The sequence below is a fragment of the Artemia sp. Qi Xiang Cuo genome, chromosome 15, assembly GCF_049724085.1.
Source record: "Artemia sp. Qi Xiang Cuo chromosome 15, ASM4972408v1, whole genome shotgun sequence".
NCBI lineage: Eukaryota > Metazoa > Arthropoda > Branchiopoda > Anostraca > Artemiidae > Artemia > Artemia sp. Qi Xiang Cuo.
In genome coordinates this window covers 16,688,502-16,715,874 of record NC_142808.1, presented here as the reverse complement: position 1 = coordinate 16,715,874, position 27,373 = coordinate 16,688,502, and the positions used below count along the sequence as shown (strand labels likewise).

The 27,373-nt window shown below is 37.1% G+C and overlaps 1 protein-coding gene across 1 annotated transcript in view; it reads right to left on the bottom strand.

Annotated features, from left to right (window-relative positions):
- Positions 1-27,373, bottom strand: part of LOC148943391 (uncharacterized) — an 87,594-nt gene that overhangs the window by 24,846 nt on the left and 35,375 nt on the right. The window contains exons 4-6 of the mRNA XM_089101859.1: positions 20,039-20,257; positions 9,568-9,894; positions 8,033-8,143 (exon numbers count right to left, since the gene is read on the bottom strand). Of these exons, the coding sequence (XP_088957985.1) occupies positions 8,033-8,143; positions 9,568-9,894; positions 20,039-20,257 (657 nt within the window). The remainder of the gene's footprint in view (positions 1-8,032; positions 8,144-9,567; positions 9,895-20,038; positions 20,258-27,373) is intronic.

Here is a 27,373-nt window from a genome sequence, read left to right as displayed (position 1 = left end):
ATACTGGTAACGGTCTATGTTTTCCCGCGTTTGCTTGAGCAATTCACGCAGGATTAATGACTCGGTGACTTTTGCAAAGGTAGATGTGATTGATATCGGTCGTAACTCGTTGCAAGATTTGGGTGTTTTAGTCTTCGGTATAACACGCACAAATGCGCGTTTCCAGCACGACGGGAAAGTTGACTGGGCGAAACATTTGCTGATGATGTGTCCAAGTGGCTTGGCGAGGAAAAGAGAGAACTCTCGTATTAACCTTATAGGCAGCTCTTCAGGAAAAGAGCTACTGGATGGACACAACTTGTTCAGCTCTTTGAAAACTTGATACTCAACAATTTCGATTTCACCTTCGTCAGGGCATATTGACAGTAGATTCTCTATTTCAGTGTTAGTTGGGGCAGGAAAGGATGTACAAATGTCAGTAAAGTAATTGTTGACGTCATTTGCACTCACGAGTGACCCATCATCGTTCAGAATACGGATACTGGATGATACTGTTTTTCCAGCAATCTGCCTCACTAGACGGTGCCATTTACGGGGATCCTTTTTTATTTCAGTGTCCAAAAGGGATTTTCCGAAAGACTTTCTTGCCTCGCGACAAAGGCTAACGATTTTGTTTCTTAATAATTGTAACGACGTTGCGTCGCCACTTGACTGCCTTACAGTGGTTTTTTCGCGAATCAGCTGTTTTATTTTTGGAGTGATCCAGGGCTTGTCAGATTTGCTCACGACAAATTGCTTTTCCGGGAAAATTTCTAAGTATTTCTCATAGAGTAGGGACCGAAATATTTATGCTTTCCTGTTGACATCACTTTCGTTGTATACTTCGCTGAAGCAGTGAGTACCGACCCACAGTCCGTACGTATTAATAGCAGACCTCGTGATAGGTCTCCGGAGTACTTTTATTTTCTTAAGCTTCCTGATTTCACTTTTTGCCTTCATCAGCAGAGTGTGATGGTCCGATTTGCCCAATGGCCCGTTCGGTGTAAGGGAATGTCATAATTAAGTACTGTTTATTAACAGACCTTGACCACAAGACCTTGATGTCGGTCTTACCGTGAATATTTAGCAATGCATTTGTCATTGGATTTTTCGTCATTGGATTCGATCTTTTCGATTGTGCTTATTGCTTTTAAGTTGTCACTACAGATCAAAATTTTGATTTCACTTGGGTTCACTGGGATGATTACTTTATTTGCATACGCACAAGCTAACAGCAATCCTGCTACTTCAGCTTCGTTATTATCGCTATTGCCATATATATATATATATATTTTCTAGTACATATACATATATTGTACTGTTTACTGTTTACATATATTGAGCTGTTTACTATCCATGGACATAATTGAAAAGTGAAGCTTTAACCCAGCAAATAATGATTCTTCCAATTAGCATAAAGTCTTGAAATAATAATAATAATAGTTACCCTTATGCCAGTATAGTGGAAGTGACCGGGTCTACCAACTTGAGGTTGGGAATGTAAGAGAATGTAGATCTAATTCAATTCCTGATAAATAATTTTTTTATTAATTTCAGTGTATGATACTATTGTATAGTGTTGGGCGATAATTTGATTAAACGACATATCGATATTCTTACTTTCGATTTTCGATATATCGATTTCGATATTTCTGATCAATTATTTGCTCAGATTAACTTTAGGTTTTGGCAAGATTCAATGATAAAATTTGTATTTAAACAGTATTTTGCACAGTTTTTTTTAAAAATTTTGAATAAAATACAAAAAAAACTTCTATCAGATGTAAGAATATTAAAAAAAAAAACAAGATTTGGAATTACTAGGGCTCAGGGTAAAGCAAAATAAACTACTGGCTATTTTTGGCTATTCAAGTCAGCAACATATCAATATTTTTCCCTGAGATGGCCTTGATTGTTTATTTAATTTCTGTTCGTTTTAAATTTCACTTATACTTCAATAAGAAAATATTTTTTTCGTTTTAAGCTTGATTTTCATATTCAATCTAAGCATTACTCGCTTTAAGATCTATTTATTCATTTATATTATTACTTGTTGTATGTTTTTGCTATGATTGTTTATTTAATTTCTGTTCGTTTTGGGTTTCATTCATTCTTTAATAGTAATTTCTGGTCGTTTTGAGTTTGAATTTTAAAACGTATTTGTATCTGTTGAGCTTAAGTTTAAAATGGCCTTTACTTTTCTTTGAAAAACTGATTTTTAGGAAAGTTTTTTTTAATTATTATTTGTTCGTTTTTAATTGCAAAAAATTTAAGTTTTTAAAAATTACTTATTTCAAAATCAAACTTAAAAAAAAATCAAATATTCATCAAAGTAACAAAACTGATATCAAAGTAAAATTACCAAAGTGAAAAAATGGGTTTGTGTCAACCTTGGAGTTTTTATTATCTGATGTTTGAACTATTTTTAACAAAATTGATATCTCAAAAATTTTATTGGATGGGTTTGGGGGAAAAGGGTGTTTGGGGACTAACTAAGCTTCGGCCTCTTTTGAATCTTTAAAAGTAAACTAAAACTTTATATTTTCCATCAAATGGGCCCCCTCTGAAGCTTATACGAGTATCACTTATAAAAGAACCACACATATCCCCAGGGTATAACTTACAACGCCTATCCCTGGGCCCTGGGGGTTTTTTTCTACCCTGGAGTTTTAATATCTGATGGTTAAACTATTTTTAACAAAATGGTCACCTCAAATTTTTATCGGATGGGTTTATCCATCCGTCTAAAACGAAATAATGTTTGGCGTGAATGTTTTTCATTGACTACTTTTACAATATTTTCTGTATAGATTGTCATAGGTCAATGCTCTACATTTGTATTGATTCATTGATTTTAAATAACTTATTTTTCAAATGATTAATTAGTTATGAAACGAATTATATTAAACATATTATGTTTGTACAACATGTGTCGACCCCGGATTTTTTGTTATCTGATCCTTGATTATTTTTTTTTTACAAAATGGCTACCTAAAAATTTTTATTTGATGTATTGGGGGGAAAGGGCGTGAGGGAGGGGCTAGTTGCCCTTCGATCACTTTTGACTCTTAAAAACTGAACTAGAACTTTCAATTTCCAATTAAATAAGCCTCTCTGAAGTTTATACGAGAATTCCTTCCAAAACAGCTATATATGCCCCTCAGGTATAACTTATGATTAATTAATATATATGTTTGTTATAATTAATGATTAATCAATTTTAAAACGAATTATATTACGAATATTATGTTTGTACAACATTTGTCGACCCAGGAGTTTTCTTTATCTGACCTCTGAACTTTTTTTTTTAACAAAATTGCTACCTCAAAATTTTTATCTGATGTATTTTGTGGAAAAAGGACGTGGGGGAGGGGGGGTTAGTTGCCCTTTGATCACTTTTGAATCTTAAAAGCTGGACTAGAAATTCCAATTTCCAATCAAATGAGCCCTCTCTGAAGTTTATACAAGAATCCCTTCCTGCCCCAGGGCCCTGGGGTGTTTTGTCGACACCAGAGTTTTGTTATTTAACCTTTCAATTATTTTTAACATAATGGTATTTTTAACCCTTGCATATAAAGCACCTCTGGGGAGAAAATAATAAAAAAAATTATTGAAGCTATATAAGATTTATTCATTCATTTATGTTTGCACCGGTTATCTTTATGTTTGTAAGATAGTTTTAACTAAAATAGGAATTAATTTCTGTTGGTCCTGAGTTCAATATGGCTCTTTACTGTTCTTAGAAAGCTTATTTTTATGCAAGGTTTTTTTTTATAATTGATAATAATAAAACATTGAAGCTTTATGGCCTTTGCTATAGACAACTTAATTACATGCCTCTGATAAATCAAACGTGATTTTTTCACGCAACAATGAATGGATCTAAAAAATAGCTGCAAAAGACAGTAGTTAGGCTATTTCATTTGTTGATGCAGAAAGAAAAGGATCGTTTTGATTAGACCATTTTTTGTATTTTTTATGCCACAATAATTTAGCATTTATCGCAAAGTATGTATTTTAACCTTATTTTAAGTATGGCTGGAATTTTAAGTATTGTAGCATTTTCAGTTTGAGAGGAATTCTGGGAATAGGCTAATCGGATAGAGAATTCTATATCTAGTTCTTATTAGTGTATTTTGATGTGTCTTAACGTCGCTTCAAAATTTCTTGAAACTTTTAACTTTCTTCCCATGCAAAACTTTACCTTATTAAAGTCTTTGGGGTGGGGGCAGCGTAGTTGGCATAAAGAAGAAAACTGTAGCGTAGACAGTAGGAGAGGGGGGGAGGTGAGGTCTTTGAACTATTTAAAAAAAATCTATCTCAAAGTTCTTATCGGATGGATTTGAGGAAAAAAGGGCGTGGAGGGGGGGGGAGGTTAGGTGCCCTCCAATCTCTTTTGACTCTTAAAAAGTGAATTCGCACTTTCAATTTCCAATCAAATGATCCCTCTTTGATGTTAATACGAGAAGTCCTTCCATAAGACCCATATATGCCCCCAGGCATAATTTACAACGCCTGCCCCCGGGCCCTGGTGGGTTTTGTCAACATCGGAATTTTTGTTATATGATCTTTGAATTATTTAAAAAAAATAACTATCTTAAAATTCTTATTGGATGCATTTGGGAAAACAGGGTTTGGGGGGGGGGAGCTGGCTACCCTCCGATATCTTTTGAAGCCTAAAAAGTGAACAAGAACTTTCAATTTCCAATCAAATGAGCCTTCTCTGAAGTTTATACGAGCATTCGTTCCATAAATACCCTATATGCCCCAGGGCATAACTTATAACCCTTACCCCTGAAGACTGTGGGGAGAGTGTCCTGCTCAAACATATAATTTCCAGAACTATCAACTACGTGGAGCAATACGCATATATAAAAATTGTTATTGGATGTTTTTCGAAAAATGGTGGGCGTGGAAGCGGTGTCAGTTGCCTTAGAATCACTTCCGACTATTAAAAAGGGAACTAGTCATTTAAATTTCTAATCGAAAGAGGCCTTTCTGAAGTTTTTACGACAACGTTGTCTATACAAAACATTATATTCCCCCAGGGCATAACTTACAACCCTTGCCCTGAGAGCTGTGGGGGAGTTGTCATCCTCAAAGACCTAATTTCCAGAACTTAAAACTACGTTTAATAAAATGACTGTCTCAAAATTTTGATTGGATGTGTTTGGGAAAAAGGTGGGCGTCAGAGGGGGGTTAGTTGCCCTCAAATTACTTTTGACTATTAAAAAAGGCCCTTGCCCTTTGAATTTCCAATCAAATGAGTCTTTTTTTGAAGTTTCTACGACAAAGCCTTCTATGAAAACCATACAAGCCCCCAGGGTATAACTTAAAACCCTTGCCCTGAGGGTTGCGGTGGAGTGTCATCCTCAAAAACAAATTTTCTATCTGGATATCAACTACGCTGAACAAAATGGCTATCTCAAAATTTTGATTGCATGTGTTTGGGGGAATGATGGCCGTGAGGGGGGGGGGGGCATGCTAGTTGCCCTCCTATCACTTTCAACTATTAAAAAGGGCACTAACCCTTTGAATTTCCAATCGAATGAGCCTTTTTTGAAGTTTCTACGACAACGCCTTCTATAAAACCTTATATGCCCCCAGGGTATAACTTAAAACCCTTGCCTTGAGGGTTGTGGGGGAGTGTCCTCCTCAAAAACATATTTTCTATCTGAAAATCAACTACGCTGTACAAAATGGCTATCTCAAAATTTTGATTGGATGTGTTTTGGCGAATGATGGGCGTGGGGGGGGGGGGTGCCCTCCAATCACTTTCGACTATTAAAAGGGGCATTAGCCCTTTGAATTTCCAATCGAATGAGTCTGTTTTGAAGTTGTTACGACAACGCCTTCTATAAAAACCTTATATGCCCCCAGGGCATAACTTAAAACCCTTGCCCTGAGGGTTGTGAGGGAGTGTCCTCCTCAAAAATAAGTTTTCTATCTGGAAATCAACTACGCTGAATAAAATGGCTATCTCAAAATGTTGATTGGATGTGTTTGGGGGAATGATGGGCGTTGGGGGGGGGGGCTAGTTGCCCTCCAATCACTTTTGACTATTAAAAAGGGCACTAGAACTCTCAATTTCCAATCGAATGAGCCCCCTTTGAAGTTTCTACGACGACCCCTTCCATATGAAGGGCCTCTGGGAAAAAAAATTAATAATAATAAATAATAAAACATGGAGCCGTATGGCTTTTACTATAGGCAAAGCTACAGCGTTGCCTTGATGGAAGAAAAACGGTTTAAGTGAATTATACAGCGAAGATCTCTAATGACATCCATTAAACTCCCAAAATTAAACAAGACAAACATGCATTATTCCACCATTCTTTAATGGCAATTCTTTTAGTTTTGGTGACCTCGTTCTATTTCACTTTTTTTCAACGTTTTTTTTTTTTTTTTTTTTTTTTTTTTAGTAACTTCGTTCTATTTCACCATTTTCCAATGGTAATTATTTTTGTTTTGTTACTCCGTTCTGTTTCACCATTTTTAATGGTAACTATTTGTTCACTTCATAGTATTTCACCAATTTTTCATGACATTTTTCCATCTGTTAAAGAAACAGACCTGTTGTTCAAAAATTTTTTGGTGAAGTATCTGAAATATCTAATAAATCCCATGTATCCTATACTCCACAAAGGTATTATTGGTCATTATTATTAATTTTTTTTTACTTATATACATATACACAGAAGGAAAAGTTTTGGAAATTATTTCAGAGGAAATGATGGAGGCTACATTCTTTAAAAAAAAATTAAGTTCATAATAATTGAAAAAAAAAACTTTTTTTAGGTCGCACTTTTGGAATTTGGGTTCCTTATATAATCAGAAACTATGAGCAAAGAAAGAGGTTTTCCAAGGTACAGTTGAAATTTTTTCGCAACAATTCCTTACGAATTGTCCCTAAGATAACTTTTCTGGGGTCCCTAGCGGTTCATTTACGCTTATTAGGGTATTGTTTACTATGTACTAGTTGTATATCTGGAATTATTGGAGAGTAGAATAAAAGCATATTAGAAAACTAAAATAATAATTTACTACATTATTATAATTTATAATAATTAAAAACACATTTATTATATATTTTTGATACTAAACCTCATCATGATTTCATCACACTTGTTAGTGTGATGAAATCAGGCGTATTTTTCCTATTTTGATATTATCGTATTATATTGTAAAGTGTGCTCATCTTAGAATGGCACTGCCCACGGAGGGACAATGTTGGCCAAAAGCTGGCACTAAGTTTAATAAATAAACTAATAAGGCATCAAATAGCATCTTGTTCTGATTAGAACCGAAAAACCTTTCAGTGAGCCTTTAAAAATCACAAGACCTCCTGTCGTATGTATTTCTAAACACCCCCCCCCCCCCACTTCCTGTCTCAGGAGTTTCAACTGATAGTATTCATAGTTTTAAATCCACAAACTTGAAGAAAAAAGAACACTGTTTAGTTTTGTAATACATGGGAATAGTAATACATGTAATACATTACTTCCAAGCAAGGCCGTACCCGGGGGGGGGGGGGGAGGGTTAGGGGGTTTGACCCCCCCCCAAGTGTTTGCCTGACTTGTAAAAACGTAATAAAAAGTGATATAAACAAATTTTTAGCTTTTTTTGAGGTTTTTGTGTACCCCCCTCCCGAAAAAAAATTTTTGTGCAAAAACACCCCGAAAAAAAATCCTGGATACGGCCCTGCGTCCAAGTACTTCATGTAATACTACAAGTATATGTAATACATGAATTCTTAGTAATTCCTGTATTACATGTAATATTATACAATATTTCACGTAATACATGATGAAAAAAGAATACTATTTAGTTTTGTAATGCATATAATACATCTCTTCCTAGTACTTCATGTAATACAATACAGTACTAGGAAAAGAATTGCTTAGTTGTGTAATACCTGAGAATAATAGTAGTAGATTAATAAAACATCCTATCATAGCGTAAAATTACCTTTCCTCAGATAATAACAAAACTTTCTCCATCGAGCATAAAAAAAAGGAATAAGTAAAACAAAATTATGAAAATGTTGGCAAACCTCTCTTAGATGAATTCGAACTTCTCCATATAACGAAGAGGAATCCCAGCAAAAGAACAGCTACTATAAAGACAGCAACACAAGCCGATATCATCACAGGAAGTTTCTGATCTACAAAAATACATCAATGCATTACATTTTCAAACTAAAACAGTGAAGTATTATTTTATCTTATGGTTGCTAAATGTGTATTAGACAGGAGTTCATCTCGGGAGAGGGGGAAAGGAATAATAAAAATTTAGAGAAAATAGGTTAAACCATACAAAATTGAAGAAAAAACACAAATAACTGAAATTTCCGGCTGTAGTGCAGAGTCCAGAGCACCGACTCCCGTATTTGCCTTTGATAGGTATACATCAGACAGATATGTCTAATGTTTCAAGTTTTGAAGCTTCCTTGAGGTCTTTTTTCGGCTTCCCCTGAGACAAGCATTTTAGAATTTTTTCTTTAAACTCGCAAAGATATAATATTACTCTAAAAGCTCTAAACCCACAACAATTTGCGAAGATCAAGTAAATCTAAAAAACGTCCGCAATGGAAATAGGCCTATATCAATTTCCTGTACAGTCCAGTTTGAGACAGTATAAAATACTACTTAGTTAACTGTTTGCTTAGTAAGGTGCTCATAGGTGCTGCTACACTTGTAGGTGCTGCAGTATGGTGCTGCTACACTTGATAGTACACCAGCTCAGTGGACATGAAAATATAATGATCACTTAATATAGAAATAATAAACATTCACATGCATTACATGCAACTCGTCGTTTTTCGGTCGTTCTAACCGCGCCCCCGCTCTGTGCACTGTGGTAAAGATTCAGCAAAGCTAAAGAAAAGTAATTAAAAAAAAATAAAAAAAACAAATGGGAAAAAAAAATTACAATTTTCTCTTGAAGTCGTGATTATAAATATGAATAATTAACACAAATTAAACGTTTCATAAATACCTCAATAAAAACATTAATTAAAAATAGGAAATGATCTGTCATGAACTTGACCCAATAAGTACCAGTATCTCTCGGATATAAGCAAAAACACAAGATGTCTTTTTGGTGAAAAAATATTTTTCGAAAAAAAAAAATAAAAGAACCAGAAGATTGATTCTTTCTCATTTTAGACCTTTCGGTGCAACTTAAAAAACAAACACCCAGTGATCGATTTACACAAAAATATCAAACACCGATTAACACAAGGCGATTAAAAGGGGACGAACACAATAGAACCTTCTTCTTTTTTTTCTTTTTTTTGCTAAACGTAAAAAAAGCATCTTAGCATCTTACCGTTATGTACCATGTACATACATTAATCTTTTGGCAAGAAGGAGGGATTCTGACACTTCAGAAGGGGCTACAAGTTAAAAAAAAGCCAAAATATGGAAATTAAGCATAGAAAAAATATATAAAGTTCTTGAAAAATCGTGGAAATAAAAAGGTTTTCATTGGGGCACTGGTATCTTTTACAAGAAAGAACGAGAGAGAGAGACAAAAATGAGCGAAAGACCGGACCAACAAAATTACATTAAAAAAGAAGAGAAATACCGATAACAACAAAGAACGGCGTCCCAGAGACACGGCCATCAAAATTGGGATCATTCAGCTCCACTTCAACACTGTAATTGCCAACATCCAAATCCACTTCTGTATCAAATGTTATTATTCCTTTGTAATTATAAGCGAATGTTTTCGGATTCCTAACATCAACAAGAAACGTCTTCAAAGTGTCCTTGAAGTTATTTTCCCATCTAATGATCCGGACTGTGTATAAATCAACTCCCAGTAGGGTTTGAAATGAAACAACCGGCTTTGGAAGAGAGTTGAAATGGAGATAAATAAAGATTTCTTGGAATTGAAGCTCCGCTTCTGTATCTGAAATGAAAAGATAAATTTATGTAGTTTAATAAAAGACTGTGACGATCCTGAGCAACCCGGATACCCCAAAATTTTGATTAGTGTTGAGGGGCCTGTAGTGGGTTGAGTCACCCCTTGAAGCATAGTTTTTTGACTTTTAGACTATTTTAACTGAATGACTATCTCAAATTTTGATCTGATATATTTGGGGAGGGTGGTTGAATAAGCCACAGGAGAGTTGCTTCTTTCCCTCTAATAGCTTTTCAATACTCTCCTGAGCATGCTCTGAATTCATTCCGGTGCTGTGGGGGGCATTGTTTACCCGGATGCACCGTTATTTGACCTTTTGACTTTTTTGAACAAAATATCTAATTCAAATCTCAACCAGATTTGAGGGGGGAGGGGTTAGATAATCAGGGTGAGGGGACTGCCTTCCTATCACTTTTCAACATCCGATCCATTGAAATTTTTAACTTAATACCCTCAGCCATTCCTGATATATTGCAGATACGCCCTTTTGACAACCAGCATGCACTTATTGTGGTTTATGTTTTCAACACCCCTAAACATTTCCTGAAAGTTTCACCCTAATACCCAAGGATCAAACATGCCTCCCTTTATAAAAAGAACAAACCCAATTGTAAAACAATGGCTAACTTGCAGAACTTACGGTCCTTACCCTCAAAACACTTTTCCACATCCCCCTCAACATGTCCTAACAGTTTCAACTTGATTGAAGTTTGGTTTGGCTGAAGGCCAAACCGATACCGAGTCCGGTCCAAGAGAAAAATTTGGTCAAAGTGATCAAAGACTTGAAAGCCTAATTAGAGTAAGCCAAGATAGATGCTTAATAAAGCATCTTCTCTTATCTTAATATACCTTTTGGACCTCACCGACCCTACTGTCCAGCTTACGGATTACTCTACCCTCTGCGCTATTATACCTCAGTTTGCAAAAAAGGACAAGGACCCGACCACTTGCCTAATATAGCATGCTCAAAGAACAAAATACTTAGATGAATCCAATTCAGTGGCCAAAAAATAACATAAAGACTCTCCACGTGTCTCTTGCTGCAATGTAACTTAGCTTTTTATAAGATCTAGTGTATTTCAAAGAGTATTGGCAACTTATAAAAGTGGAAACTGGCGCTGACCTTGATTTAAAAAAAGATAATAAATTGTCAACGCCATCTAGCGTCTGGCGACATATGGCATTTTTTCAAGGTTTGCAGTCGTTTTTGTGTCAGGAACTGAGATTAGACACTTACTACTGCCTTAATTTTACCAATTACACTAATTAAAGCAGTTATTCTTAGTATTGCACTGAAAAATGTCAAATGTCGCTCCACAATAGATGGCGTCGGTGGATTTTGTTTTTGTCGACACTAGTTTCAGTTTCCACTCTAATTTTTGGTTTATTTTACTAATTAAATTTAGTTAAAACATCTACCCTTACAATCAGCGGCCGATCCAGGGGGGAGGCGAGGGGGCGCCTCCCCTAACGTAGAATGAAGTAGTGTAATTTACTTAATTAACGCAAGTTAGCGTTAATTAAAAATGCTCCTAACGCAAGTTTATCGGATCAATCTATTTCCCCCCCCCTAAAAAAATCCTGGATCCGCCCCTGCTTATAATCTGCGCAGGGAAATATTGGGTCTCATTATTTATAAACAATAGTCTTCAGTAGTTGACAACATTTTACATCACACATTACGAAAGGGACCAGTAATTCTCTAGACATAAAAAAAGGAGAAAGCAAACGACTGTACCGAGTTTAATAGCAGGATTAACTGTAAATGTTACGCCATGGTAAAAGTCACAATAGGCGTGTAAGCAGGGAGAGGGGTGGGGGCTTTCAAACCACCCAAATCCAATGACTTTCACCAGTTTTTGTGTAATCTCCTTTAAATTCAATTTAATTCGTCCGGTTATTTGTCTGTCTATAGGTAAAGATCGCTTTTATTGGTCTACTAAAATAGGTATACCTGCAAACCAATGAAATTAAAGCACACTTTTTAGCATAGCAGATCAAGCTGATTAAAAACACGAAACAAAGAGAGTACGTGCCTGCCCCTGATTCTCATGACTTTCCCTATGTTTTCGTTCTAGTCTTTAATAACAACTTCAAGTTATATTGCTGTTTGGACGAATCAGAAAGCCACCCCCCTCCCAATATGAATTCATCGACACATGTATGTTCATAACATTTTAGCCAAGGGCGAATCTACAGCATTTTCATGGGGGGAGGGGGCAAGAGGGGTCCGCATCTGGATAGTTAAGGGGCATGGGCTATATAATAATTTTCTCTCCACATTATCGGGGGGGGGGGGTGGCAACTGCCTCCCTTGCCCTCCCAAACGACGCCCCTGCAGTAGCATACTAAGAGGGATAGACGATGGGTACCTAACCACCTCCAGAGACATATTTAGTTAAAATAGTTTTTATCTGCAACATGGATAAAATAAGTGAACGATGGGGGGGTGGGCTGACCTCAGAATTTCAAAAAGACACCTTCTATTAAATGTCACGTACTTTAAGTATGCAAATAAAGGGACGTAGAATTTACTTGAGAAGTTTTTTGGAAGCTGCTCATCTTTTACCTTACATCTTCAATACTTTCATTTAAACCCACTGTTGTTACATTTTTTTCGCATAATAAGTCAGAAAATGAGATCACTCCTCAAACAGGGCTTGACCATGTGAACGTATATTTCTATTGTCCATAAAAAAACACACGAGTTTATTCATGAAGTAAACATAAGAGGTTAAAATATAAAACATACACAAAACAACACAAACAAAGGCGGAAACTAGTAATCCACCATTGTTTGAGGGAAAAATATCAAACTAATCCAAGGGTGCATCCAGGTGGGGAAGGGAGGCTTCTGGGTTTGACACCCCTCCCCGAAAGTTTTGTCCGACTCGTAAAAACTTAACAAAACGGCATATAAACAACTTTTAATACTTTTCTTGTACCCCCCTTCCCAGAAAAAATTCTGGATACACCCTTAGATTGATCAGATCTTTTGAAAAACCTTTCACGACGACTCTCAGCTGCAGTCAGACGTTCAGTCAAACCCTAAGTGGCGATCAGCTGCCTGCTTCTGGACCATATAAAGTGGACTCCCAAGATAAATTTAGCATATATTAAATACATAGACTCGATCATATTTTCGTGCGTGCTCATAATTGTACTCCAAAAAGAGGAAGAGTAGGGACATGCGGAAGAGCTATGGAGTTGTAAACCCTGGCTAGTATACACCTGTTGTATCAAATTTTGCAACAAACAAGAAGTCCAAATGGTTTTCCCGATATTTCACTGAGATTCGTCAGCAGAAGTGAGGGTGTTGGTTTGACAGTGGTACGGAGTGGAAGACGAAGACGCTTTACACTTGCAGATGGGAATGCAGTTTGTTTTCATAGTTACATTCTTTCAAACATAGCTTGAGAATGGCCAAAAATAACAATGTTCCTCGTAGATGCGTTGAAAGAAATGCCAATTTTTCCATATTTGTGTCTAAGTACAACACAAATCTCCTCAATTGATGACAGTGTTCGGTTAACGTTTAAATATCGTTGCCATAGTTTAGCAAAGAGACGTCCAGACCCCCTGAATATGCAACTCATCGTAACTTTATTCTGTGCTTTTAGAATACCATAATTATGAAGAATTGATGACGACATATCTCCTTGGTGGACACCCTTCCACACTAATCAAAGCTTTACGTGATACGAAGCCATTCCGAGTAGGTACTTTTATAATAGTTTTCTGCCGGGCATATCAAAACATATTATGACCTGGAATTTTCATGCAACATAACAGCTAAGGGTGGACGCCAGAGTCGATGGTGCGAGAAACATCAAGTACAGGAGAACCAAGTTACTGTCGTTTTTCTCTGCTTCAAAAATAATATTAACAGTTATAGAGTGGACATTTTCCCGGTCATGACTAACCTTAAAACCAAACTGATTGTCCACTTTAAATCATGCAGCGTTTACACCATCAATTACTAGTAGCTTACGCAATACTAATGAAAGGGTTATGGTCACAAGTTAACTACAGTATTGGATTTCTTTTCCCCTTTTCACCGCAAGAGTAACTACACCAACACACAAAACATCAGGTATCGCATTGGTGCTGAAAACAATCTGGTAGTGTAGCTGAAGATACGTTATCAGTTTGTCACTCCCATGTTTCAAACAAAGGCGGATCTAGACCAAAATCTTGGGGGGGGGGGCAATGTGACAAGGGCACCAATAATTACCCAAATTGACAAGTTTATTTAAAAAAAGGAGAAAAACGGAATGAGGGCGCCAGAAAAATCTTGGGGGGAGGAAGGGTCCCGCTAGCTCTCCCCTGGATCCACCCCTGGTTTCAAATGTCACTTGAAAACATGGTTTCATTCAACCCCACCAATCGAAGCCACAATTTATGCCAAAGCGAAACCCAAATACTCGGATACCTGTAATTTTACAGATGTAAACTATTGAAAACAAACACTGTTTTTCCAGAAGCTCAAAAATCGTACTTCCCCTCTTCTGTTAAATTATGAAAACACTAGGAACACCCTTCCGTTTTGGGTATGAGAAAAGTGTCATGTAATGTCTATTAAAAAAATTTAGTCTTGCCTAAATAGATATTTGACATTCATAAATAACCTAAGATAAAAAAAATAGACCGTATGAAAAACATGACTTCTTTCGCTTGACGAAGTAATCAGGTTTTAAAAATTAAAAAGATTAGTAAATTTTAACCAGCTTTTCATAAAATGGGCTACAAAAACTACTCATTTACCAACTAGAGATGGACAACCAGTAAAAAAAAATAATTATATAATTATAATAATTGAGGGATAAAAAAAAATATGATCGAATTTTTAAATCCAGCATAAAAAACTGCATTAAAAATATATCCTAAACAAACAGTACAAAAAACATACAAGTTCTTAAAAAAAAAACAGATCTTAATTTTTTTTTTTCGTGTAACCATGGTTGGTGGAAAGATTCTGCCTACATTTTAATTTTTCACAGGGACTCGTAGACATTATAGGAACAAAATTCTCTGGGGGTTCAACTTCTCTATGAAGTTTATTTTTCTTAGGTTTCACATTATGACGTGCAACAATTACCATAAAAAGTAAAAGCACACTTGAGTCTGAATTTTCAGAGTTTGAGCCAAGGGAATTAAAATTAGACAGAAACCCAAGGTTCACTTGCGAAAAATCGAAAAGTATGACATATTTTTAAATGCACGATTAATTTCTCATCGACGTCTGTAAAAACGATTGCTGTGCTGGTTCTTTATCTTTCTTCCTCTCTTCAACTTTCATTCTTTCTATGGATTTTTCTATGCCCTTTTCTACTTTACTTTCTTATTTTTACTTTCTTTACTTTCTTACTTTCTATGCCCTTTCCTACTTTTTTTTTTAATGAGTTTGATGGCTCCCATCTTAGACAACTGTGAGCATTTTCATTGTCCATTGCTACACAAGTATATCATTTGGACAGTTTCTACATTGAGGACATTATTAGATTTAGGTCTTCCCACGTCAAGCGAGGCATAAGGCAGCATTGATAAACCTCACATTCAGCCAATCTTGTGCCAGGGACCAGAACTCGTTCAGTGTAATTCGAAGACTTGTTGCGCCTTTCTCCGAGAAATGACCTACTAAGTTGTGCTGTCTTCCCCTTCTTCGAAGACTGGGTAGAGTTCAACCTCACACATCTCGTTCAAAGCATCATTCATTCGTGCGGATCGTATGCCCCAAGTACCTCCATCTCCCCATTCTGATCTCGTTGCTGATCAGTGGTTGTTCATTACCTACCCTTATCTGGGCATTCGTTACTCTGTCAATCCAAAGAATGCGGCAAAACAATCAAACTGCACATAAAAGATGACATCACAATTCACTGTTAGCCAAACCCAAGGCCGTATCCAGGGAGGGTTAGGGGGTTTGACTCCCCCGCCAAAAAAAAAAAATATATATATATATATATATATACATATATATATATATATATATATATATATATATATATATATATATATATATATATATATATATATATATATATATATATATATATATATATATATATATATATATATATATATATATATATATATATAAATATATATATATATATATATATATATATATATACCGTATTGTAGATTATACCATAAATTATACCATATTGTAGAGAAAAAAAAACTTAACAACATATCTAAAGTTGCACATTCTAGATAGACGCAAAACGAGTTTTTTTTTGCTTTTCGAGTAATTTTTTTCAGTTTTTTTTCAAAAAAAATAACTATTAATAAATATCCGTTTTTCTGTTCGTGAAGGGCCGCCCTGGTATAAAATACATAGCTGAGCCCAATACTGAAAACCAGTTTGGTGTCGAGTACATCAGAAAAAAAGTTTCATAATCATCAATGCTGAATTTTAAACTTTTCATTGTTGTGACCTCTTTCTCACCATACTATCAGGATTCTGACATTAAATGATGACCTGAGCCCAAAAATTAAATTAACCTGATGTAATATCTACTAGAAAACCCGTTTCATATTCATCAAAATTCACTTTTTTATTTTCATTTGAAAAGTCTCTTTTAGCACTTATTGTCCACCAATTCATCCATTGTTGGTAAAAAAAATAAGTGGGCTGACAAATTATGGTTGGCTCGTTTAGAAGACCAGTTAACGCACTGAAGGCAGGTACACCACTTTCATTACCTTCGTATGCAATAAATTATATCGTCCCACGCTCTGTCCAAGTGATTTCCCGGATAAATCCGTAAGCTAAAAAGTCACAATTGAAAATAACCCCGAGCAATCATTTTTTAAGTCACGTTAATGCCCATGTCAGATATCTGGCCATCTATAGATAAAAAAGTCATTTGATGTATCTGCCACCCAACAAGCTAAAAAAGTTTCACTGCGAATGTTCTTCTTTCCCATTGACTTGATATTTAAAGGTAAGAGATCATTTTTGTTTGCGTCATCATTTCAACCAAAGATCTACAGTCTGAAATGGTAAACTAATGTATCTAACTGTATGTAGTAAAATTCTTGGAAATCTATATCAAAGAAGTATTTTATAAGAAATAGCGGGATTCGTGGATAGAAAGATACTGGAACTGCTCCAGTACAGAACCTTGAAACTGTGGTTCCAATGCTCCGATATGGTATCCGTACTGCGAAATTTCTTAGGAGCCGAACGATCTGGGTCATGAGATCTCCAATTAAAATACACCTCTGACATGCTACCTTATCTGGTGGCATCTGGGCACAACAATTACACAAGATCCTGCCAGCTTTACATCCAGTGAATGGTCAAGCTCCAAAAAACCCTACCTGTTGTTTATCAAGCATTCCGGAACTGGATGGATATAATCATATGTTCTGATAGATTCTGGGCTGAACTCTTCATGGATAATGTCAGTGAGCAGGAGCTTATGCGCTGTTTCATAATGGCTGGTGGTCTTACTGAGGGAAGTGGTTTGAACAAGGTTCAAAGGTCTTTATGGGTTGTGTTTCGACCTGTCTGCTCTGTACGAAATCTTCTGATGGAGAGTATGTCACAGGTTTTCTATGGGACTAGTGAAGAACATAAGGAAACGTCCGAGCCGAGGCAGCTAAGAGACTGTAAAGACACCCCAGGTGTCAAGTGCAGGTGTCAAGTGGAGATCCTGATTCTGAACTTAAAGCCATGGAATGGGACTGGAAAAATGAAGATGACTTCTTGTATCCATTGACTACTGATGTTCCACCAGCCCCTCGCCTGCTTCTGAAAATTGTGATGTGCTCCTGTCAACTGGAATATAAGTCAACAAGATGTAGCTGCTTTAAAAACGGCTTAGCTTGCGCTGCAGCGTTTAAAACGTGCAAAGGGACGGTATGTTCTAACTCTCCAAGAATCGAAAGCTATAACGAAGAGGAAAACGTCGAAGCTTAGATATCTGAATCAAAAGAATAAGTTGTGAATAGTAGTCGGAGTTTGAGTCTGTCTTTCAAATGCTCATCAAGTTGATTCGACAATTTTATCAGTTGTCCAATCAGTACTTATCAGTTGTTTTATCAGTAGACTAGTCAGTGTGTTGATAATAGTTTATTCTAAGAGGGATTTTAAATGTCGGCTGCTGAAAACTAGTTTCAAGATGATTTCCCTTTTCTAATATTTTATGTTTTAATAAGCATGTTGTAATCACTTTTATTTAGGCCGACCCATCAGGTGATGGAACCAGCGACGATCAGATTCAGGCTAACTAATTATTAGATCTCAAAACCGACAATTTAGCCAGGGAAAGATGGTCTGGTAAAAAAAAAATGCGGGTCACGACGACGAGAAGCGTACAAGTCTCATATCGATGATAATGAAACTTTTTATATATCGTACACCAAATTTGACTCCATTTTCGCATTCATCTCGTCTTTTTACATCGGAATAATAATTCACTTCGAGAAAAAGGAACAATTACCGGAACTTAATTTTTTTGTTAAGAAAGTGAGAAAACTGACACGATACGCAAAAAAAACGTAGTTTTGCATCGACCTAGAATGTGCAACTTCGGATATGTTGTTTAGATTTTTCTTTCTCTACAACATGGTGTAAAAATCATTTTTATTGCAATTTGTTTTTACCAAAAATCAACGAATTGGTGGACAGTAAGTGCTAAAAGAAACATGTCAAATGAAAATAAAAAAGTGCATATTGAAGAATATGAAACGGGTTTTCTAGTAAACACTACATCAGGTTAATTTGATTTTTTGGCTCAACTCATCATTTTATGTCAGAAAAGTTGCCTTCTGATAGTATATGGTGAAAAAGAGGTCACAACGATGAGAAGGGTAAAATCACATATTGATGATTATGAATAAATTCTTAGACCACACTGGCTATACATGACAAATGAAACTCAGAGGGGAAAGAAAAGTGTCTGTTCTGTCTTTGTCGGGTAAACTTCGAAAGGTTAGATTTTCGTTTTTTTTTCTTTTTTGTTTGGCACTGAGGACGACTTGGCGGAGGTCCTTGTCGAAATATTTGCTTATTTCTTCTTCTTCATGGTTTTCCACTAACTGACAAAATCCTCGTTTTTTCACCTTTTTTGATTTTATTTTTCATTTTGTTATTTTCTTTCCTCTCTGAGTTTCATTTGATGATCATGAAACTTTTTTCTGGTAAATTGTACATCAAATTTACTTTCATTTTCGGGCTAAGCTCTTCATGCTGCATCGGGATGATCATTCATATACAGAAAAACGAACATTTACCTACAGTTTATTTTTTTTAGAAAAAAAATAAAAAATTGACAAGAAAAGCAAAAAAAAAAACTTGTTTTGCGTTGACCTAGAAATTGCAATTTTGGATATGTTGTTAAGCTTTTTTCTATCTACAACATGTTGTAAAAATCATTTCTGTTGCAATTTGTTTCGGGTCAAACTCTAGTTTATAAATTGGGTAATAGAGTTACGGTTGAAGGTAACTGAATAACATTCCTAGTTACCGATGGTCCACGAATCCTAAGGTTACTATCCCGCTGGCCGTGTTCAATATCTTTTCTTGAACTTCATCTTGTAATGGTTTTAAGTCCTTTTATGCATTAAAAGATTTTTTTTTCCTAAGGTCCAATGCTCAGGACTGAAATCTCTAGATCTTGAAAACATTCTAAGGAGTAGTTACTTTAGCCCAGTTCCGAAGCGAAAAAGATACATTTTTACAATAGTTTTTAGTTTCTACAGGAGGGTTCCTTAGAATTAATTGCAAGAGGAAATCAAAATAAAAGCAATATACAATGAAAAAAAAAATGCTAAAAAAGAAAGCACTCCCTGTGTTACTCCCTGTGCACTCCCTGTGTTACTCCCTGTGCACTCCCTGTGTGTCTCGAATGGTATATCACTAGATTCTAATGACCCAACACCTGGCAGGTTAGGTCATTTTATTGTAAATTTACCATGAAACACTGTCAGTGGAACCTAAGCCAACCTTATCTACCCAAGCCAACATACCCACAGCTAACTACCCAAGAACATGCCATCAGCGAAACCCAAGCCAACCTTCTCTACCTGAGACATGTTCCAAGTGGACTTCATGCAGTACCATCCAGGCAAAGGGACTATACACAATCATAAATAAAAAATAATAATAAAAGGTACTTACTTAGTCGGTTTTCTTGCGGCACAATGAATACATATCTGCCGCTCTTCCCGTCAACGAAGAAATCGAGAGCAAATTCAACACTCGAATATGTGTGGTTATGGAAGAGACAGTCAAACCAAACTGGTGAGTCTTGGAACGTAATTGCCAGTTCGTCCAGCATAAATCTTCTACAAAAACGAAACTCCTTTTTGTCCAAGCGCTGAAATCGCAGATGTGTAACTGAAAAGAAAAAAGCGGTTTATTAAGATAAAAAAAAACTTAGTTTCATAAGCGCAAAAGCGATCAGATAATTTCCTCATAAGAGGATTGGAGGAAGGGTGTCGTTGTTTGAAAAATAATTAAGGCCAAACTTTTCAACCATTATTATTTTAGCATGTTTCTTCTTCCTTTCTTAGGGGGGGGATAGATCCTTTGATGATTTTTAAGGGGATATTAGCCTCTTGCATAGAGGCAAGCACAAGTTCAAAAAAGCTGTAATTATAGCTTCTCAAATCATCTAATAGCCGAGTCAGAGTTGCGTGAGGGGAATCTGTACAAAAACGCACATTTCCTAAAACAATTTTTTCGCTAGAAAGTATCTCCTACAAACATCTTGTCCTCCAGACACCTCTGTAGATATTATTGCTGGGATTCATACTTAACAGATCATCGGGCTCGGTTTTTAGCAAGAACTCCGAGTATTTACCGCCAGGAGGGGGGGATTTTCGGCGGAGGATACCAATCGCGGGGGTTATTTTCTGCAGGTGGGGTAAACGACGGCTACCCGTTTCGTGACGTGGTAGCGTTGCAGCTTAGGACCGAAATTAGCTTTGACGAGCTGCACAGGGCACCATCGCAAGGCCACCACGCTCATCTGATATCAATGGATTTCCTGTTTTGATGTGTAGTCAAGAACAAGATTTATGAGAAAAATCCCCACATAGTTAATAATTTGAAAAACTTGATTTCTTATACATTCCCTGAAATTGGTAGAGATCAGAATTTATTAAATCAGATTTGAACATTGTTAGTAGAATGGCCCCTATTGACACGATCCCTCACCCCTGCTGCCATCTACAATTTAGTTTAATGCTGACGGGACATAATTTATTCAAGGATTATCGATCTGTTGTTGTTTGGCCACGTGTAATAAAATGAGGGGTGATTTACATACTCGGCGGGGAAATTATTGATTCACCAAGGGGGAATTAATAAACATTATGGCTTCTTTAATCTTAGGTCTGAGGGATAAACGTTCTTTAGGTCAGAGAGAAAAATTAATATTCTATTTTTAAATAGGGCTTCATCGATCTTTAGTGTCAGGAATTATAAATGACATCACTTGGTATCTTTTAATTATGCTGGAGTCTAAAGAGTTTGAAATTCTATTTTTAAATACGGCTTCATTGATTTACATAATCGGCTGTGAAATTATTGATTCACGAAGTGTTAATTAAGAAATATAAGGGCATCTTTAATCTTAGGTCTGAGAGATAAACGTTCATTATGTCAGAGAGAAAAATATATATTCTTTTTTTAAATAGGGCTTCATTGATCGTTAGTGTCAGGAATTATAAATGACATCACTTGTTATCTTGGAATTATATGGGAGTCTAAAGAGATAGAAATTCTATTTTTAAATACGGCTTCACGGAGCTTTAAGTCGGAGAGATAAATTGATATTCTAACGAAACCTTAATAGTTTACCTAGGAAAATTTATGAGATGAAGAGATTAACGTAGGAAAGGGTTTCCTAGACATTTGAAATGTGACAGCACAGAGATGCCAAAAAACAAAGGGAACACACAGAAATTACTTTTAGGGGATTATTTGGGCGAAACGGTTTTAGACAGCTTATGGAATTATTTCGGCGAAACCGTTAGAGACGATGATTTAAAAGATGATTTAAAAGAAGATTTTAGAAGAGGTTTTGAGTGTGGTCGTTATAATACACAAGTTACATTTTAACAGTGTTGTGAGGTCCCCTACCCTAAGCTCCCAAAGGGCCACCGGCGCCCCCCAAGCCCCACCCCAGACCCCCAAAGGCCTTTCCCGGGCCCCCAAAGGCCCATCGAGCTCCCAAAAGACCAACGGGGTCCCAAAGGCCCACCACCGGTCCCCAAAGGTCCCCCCGGCTCCCAACTGGCCCCCGGACCCCAAAGGCCCTACCCCGGCCCCCAAAGGTCCACCGGGCTCCCAAAGCACCAATCGGTCCTCAAGTGCCCCCCAGACCCCCAAAGGCCCTCCCTGTGCCCCAAAGGCCCCCCCGGTCCCCCCGGGCCAGGAAAGCGCCGCGGGGGAAGCGCCGCCGGGATGGGCCGTGGGCCAGGAAAGTGCCGCCGGGTGTGCCGCAGGGATGCATCGCGGGTCAGGAAAGCGCCGTAGGATGTGCCGCAGGGATGCGCACCGGGTCAGGAAAGCGCCACAGGGGATGCGCCGCAGGAAAGCGCCGCAGGATGCACCGCAGGGATGCACCACAAAAAAAAGTAAACTCAAAAGTAAAAATTTCGAAATTTTATCCCCCAAACGCCCACCTCAGACCCCCAAAGGCCCACCCCTGGTCCGCCAAGGTCACCCGGGCTCCCCAAGGGCCCCCCGGCCCCCCCCGGGGCCCCCGAACACCCGCCCTGGGCCCCCCAAAGAGTCCCCTCTCCATTTTTTTTAATACTTTTTTATGGCTTTATTATATCTTTTTTGAACAAGTTCCATTCATAATGTCATTCCTTAACCCATTTTCCAACCTCAAAGAGTCCCCTCTCCACTTCGTTAATACTTGCTTGAATTTTTTAACATTGTATTTTTTTTACTTTTTTATGTATCCTGAAATGGTATGAAATATGCTTACAGCTCTACCAATCCTACTCTTTACTTGTTCATGGACACGACATGGCTTTCCTACTGGTACTCTATGGCAGGTTATCGACACTACCTAGTTTATTGCATGCATTAAATCAGCATTTCTTACGCAGTGGAAGGATAAACACACAATTCATATGTGTAATAAAGTGAGGATGAATTATTCGACGAACGTGTGTGCACATGATAAAATCATTGTCGTATTGAATGCTGACAAGGAGAAATACCTGAACTATGAAACGAGTGCAAGCGGTAACACTATTGGAAATGTATGCATGCGTTGTCATGACAGCGATAAGTTAGATTTCTTTGGAGTACCCAAGAATTTCAATCGTGTAAACGGTGGATATGCAAGAGTATCATTACCAGAGAAATTAGTGCTCAAAGAGAATGCAAACTTAAAAATAATTGTCGATGATCGGGGACAACTCCTTGCTAGGGTTTCTGGTAACACATTACCTGTTGATAAATCATATCGTCATCTTTTTGGTATTCGCATTTTAAATAGAACAAGAAGGAGAAGACAGGCATACTCCTGAAATAATGTCATTAATCATATCTTGTCAACATGCCATAACTGCAATATATGCAAAAAAGTATGACAATATCTAGTGAAATCAAAGGCCGAATAAAAAGGACATTAGCAGACAATATCATCAATGAATATAAAGATGAACTGATTGAAAGTGAAGCGCACGTGTACTAATAATGTGTAATAATGCATTTAACGTATTTATATATTAATATTCTACATCTCATTATTTCATTAAAAATATTTTATGCATTATTTTGTTAAGTGTTAATTATTTTAGTGTATTCTAGAACGTCAAACGCTCAGAATATCTATTAAAAAGATCAGAGATGAAAGAAAAAGAATTTTTAGAGATAAAGATACTACTAGCAGGCTCAATGTTTCATAGAAGATAGAAAAGTTCAAGATCTCTTCTGAATTTTATCAAAGAACACAATTCACTTGTAATTTCACCAGAGAAAATAAAAGTCTTCCACTTCAGTTTTGAGTTCACCGAGACATAAGAAATTTAAAGTACACTTCTAAATTTTTCTGTATAAGATAGAAAAAGTTATGCTATGATTATGATTATTATCCATGGAGATAAAAAGTTCCACTATAATTCTAAATTTTTATAAATTCAAGTCCGACCTTTCTCAGAGTCAAATTTAAAGTTATGTTCAAAATATTTTACTGGAAGACGAAAAGTTCAACTTCGATTCTGAAATTTTCTCAATGAAAATGAAATAAGCTATAGATCATTTCTATTTTCCCAAAATAATATAAAAATTTTCCACTTCAGTTCAGACAGATGAAAAAATTTAAAATACTGTTCCAAATTTTTCATAGAAGATAGAAAAGTTCAAGATCTCTTCTGAATTTTATCAATGAAAATGAAATAAGTTACTGATCAATTCTAATTTCACCAGAAGAGAACTTGAACTTTTTCCTTCCTTCTATCCGTTTATGCGTCCATTGCGTAAAAAATACTGATGGAATGAATGCTATACTCTAGGTGATTCTATTGAACTTTAAGTGTTTCCCTTGGTAAGCGACTAGTAAGTTCTATAAATAAGCGACGGGAATGATTTTCCTAACTGTCACCAAAATTCATGCAAATTCAGTATACATAAAAAGTTAAAAAAATACCATGTTAAAAAATTCAAGAAAGTATTTACGAATTGGGGAGGGGACTCTTTGAGGTTGGAAATGGGTTTAGGAATGACATTATGAATGGAACTTGTTCAGAAAAGATATAATAAACCCATAAAAAAAAGTATTAAAAAAAAATGGAAAGGGGACTCTTTGGGGCCCATGGAGGGTGTTTGGGGGACCCTTGGGGGGCCGGTTGGCCCTTGGGGAGCCCGGGGGACCTTTGAGGACCAGAGGGCCTTCGGGGGACTGAGGAGGTCGTTTGGGGGAGAAAGTTTCGAATTTTTACTATTTAGTTTACTTTTTTTTGCGGCGCATCCCTGCGGCACATCCCCCGAAGCACGTCCCTGCGGTGCAACCCTGCGGCGCATCCCCCGCGGCACGTTTTTGACCCATGGTACATCCCTGCGGCACATCCTGCGGTACTTTCCTGACCCGCTGCGCATCCCTGTGGCACATCCTGTGGCGCTTTCCTGGCCCACGGCGCATCCCGGTGGCGCATCCCCAGCGGCGCTTTCCTGGCCCGGGGGGACCTTGGGGGACCGGGGGGGGCCTTTGGGGCACAGGGAGGGCCTTTGGGGGTCTGGGGGGCACTTGCGGACCTTTGGGTCATTGGGGAGCCCGGGGGACCTTGGGGGGCGAGGGGAGGGTCTTTGGGGGTCCGGGGGGCCAGTTGGGAGCCTGGTGGACATTTGGGGACCAGTGGAGGGCCTTTGGGACCCCGTTGGTCGTTTGGAAGCTCGATGGGCCTTGAGGGGGCCGGGGAAGGGCCTGGGGGGGGCTGGGGTGGGGCTTTGGGGGCGCCGGTGGCCCTTTGGGAGCTTGGGGTAGGGGACCTCACAACACTGTTAAAATGGAACTTGTGTATTATAACGACCACATTCAAAACCTCTTCTAAAATCTTCTTTTAAATCATCTTTTAAATCATCGTCTCTAACGGTTTCACCGAAATAATTCCATAAGCTGTCTAAAACCGTTTCGCCCAAATAATCCCCTAAAAGTAATTTCTGTGTGTTCCTTTTGTTTTTTGGCATCTCTGTGCTTTCACATTTCAAATTTCTAGGAAACCCTTTCCTACGTTTATCTCTTCATCTCATAAATTTTCCTAGCTAAACTATTAAGGTTTCGTTAGAATATCAATTTATCTCTCCGACTTAAAGCTCCGTGAAGCCGTATTTAAAAATAGAATTTCTATCTCTTTAGACTCCCACCTAATTCCAAGATAACAAGTGATGTCATTTATAATTCCTGACACTAACGATCAATGAAGCCCTATTTAAAAATAGAATATTAATTTTTCTCTCTGACCTAAAGAACGTTTATCCCTCAGACCTAAGATTAAAGATGCTACAATATTTCTTAATTCCCCCATCGTTAATCAATAATTTCCCCTACGATTATGTAAATCAAAGAAGCCGTATTTAAATCTAGCCAATCAAACTCATTAGACTCCCTCATAATTAAAAGATACCAAGTGATGCAAGTTATAACTCCTGACACCAAAGATCAATGAAGCCCTATTTAAAAATAGAATATTAATTTTTCTCTCTGACCTAAAGAACGTTTATCCCTCAGACCTAAGATTAATGAAGCCTTAGTGTTTCTTAATTTCCCCTTCGTGAATCAATAATTTTCCCGCCGATTATGTAAATCACCCCTCATGTCATTACACGTGACCAAACGACAACAGATCGATAATCCTTGAATAAATTATGTCCCGTCAGCATTAAACTAAATTGTAGGTGGCAGCAGGGGTGAGGGATCGTGTCAATAGGGGCCATTCTACTATTGTTGCAAGGTTCAAGGGGGCACTTTGAGCACTTGAGAGATTAAATATTCGCTCTAAATATATAATATTTAAATATATTTAAGTTTACAAAATTTCCAACTTTATATAAAAGGAAAAATATTTGGGTGTCAAATGCGCCTCCACTATTCCCACATTCACGCGGAAATCCGAAAATTCTTTGATTTTTAAGAATGAAAATTGAGTTCTCCAAATCCTGTAAATCCCCCCTCCCCAAAATCTTCCAGAAAATCAAATTCCGTCACTCATTAAAAATCAAAAGTTTACTCAGAAACTCGCATTTCCCAGAGGATTGCAGTAGAAGGAATCGGCGTCAGGACTGTGGAATCTCACAGCATTTTTTCGGACATCCTCGGAGTAACAATGAACTAAGTTCTTGTTCAGTAGGAGAATAATCATTGGTGCCCTAACTGTAAGGCCCTGACTAGGGGGAAAAACTTAGTCATGATTGGGACTCACGATTGCATGCTTAAGCTTCACATAAAATTTTAACTCCAATCCAATACTTTAGTTCTTAAGCAAAAAGGACAAACGAAACCTTATAAATATTCCAAAAATTAACATGTAGCCTATTATTACGATGGTATCAAGTAAAAGGGAACAGATATCAATTAAAAAAAAAGATTTGAAAAAAAAACATCAGGCGATGTTAAACCCACTACGACATACAGATGTGCTATTATTGAAGCCAAACTAAAAATAACCTTCTAGAAACGTATATAATTAATTTGAACTTCAAACTTACGATGGGCTTCCCAGAATACATGGCGTTGATAAAGTCCACAAGGAGAATATTAGAGAAAATTTCCAAAAACAGTTGGATCTGGAAGTGGAAAGTTTATAATCTGACAGTGTAAATGTAGAGGATGGATGAAATCATTTTAAGAAAATAGCTTGCGAAGTAGCAGGAGATGTCTTCGGAAGGAAAGATAGAAACATAGCTAGGAATATCAGCGAAAGCGCCTTTAAGACTTGTAGAAGAAGCAAGGGGTGTGTACAAGAAGTTTCTTGGTGATAGATAATACGAGAA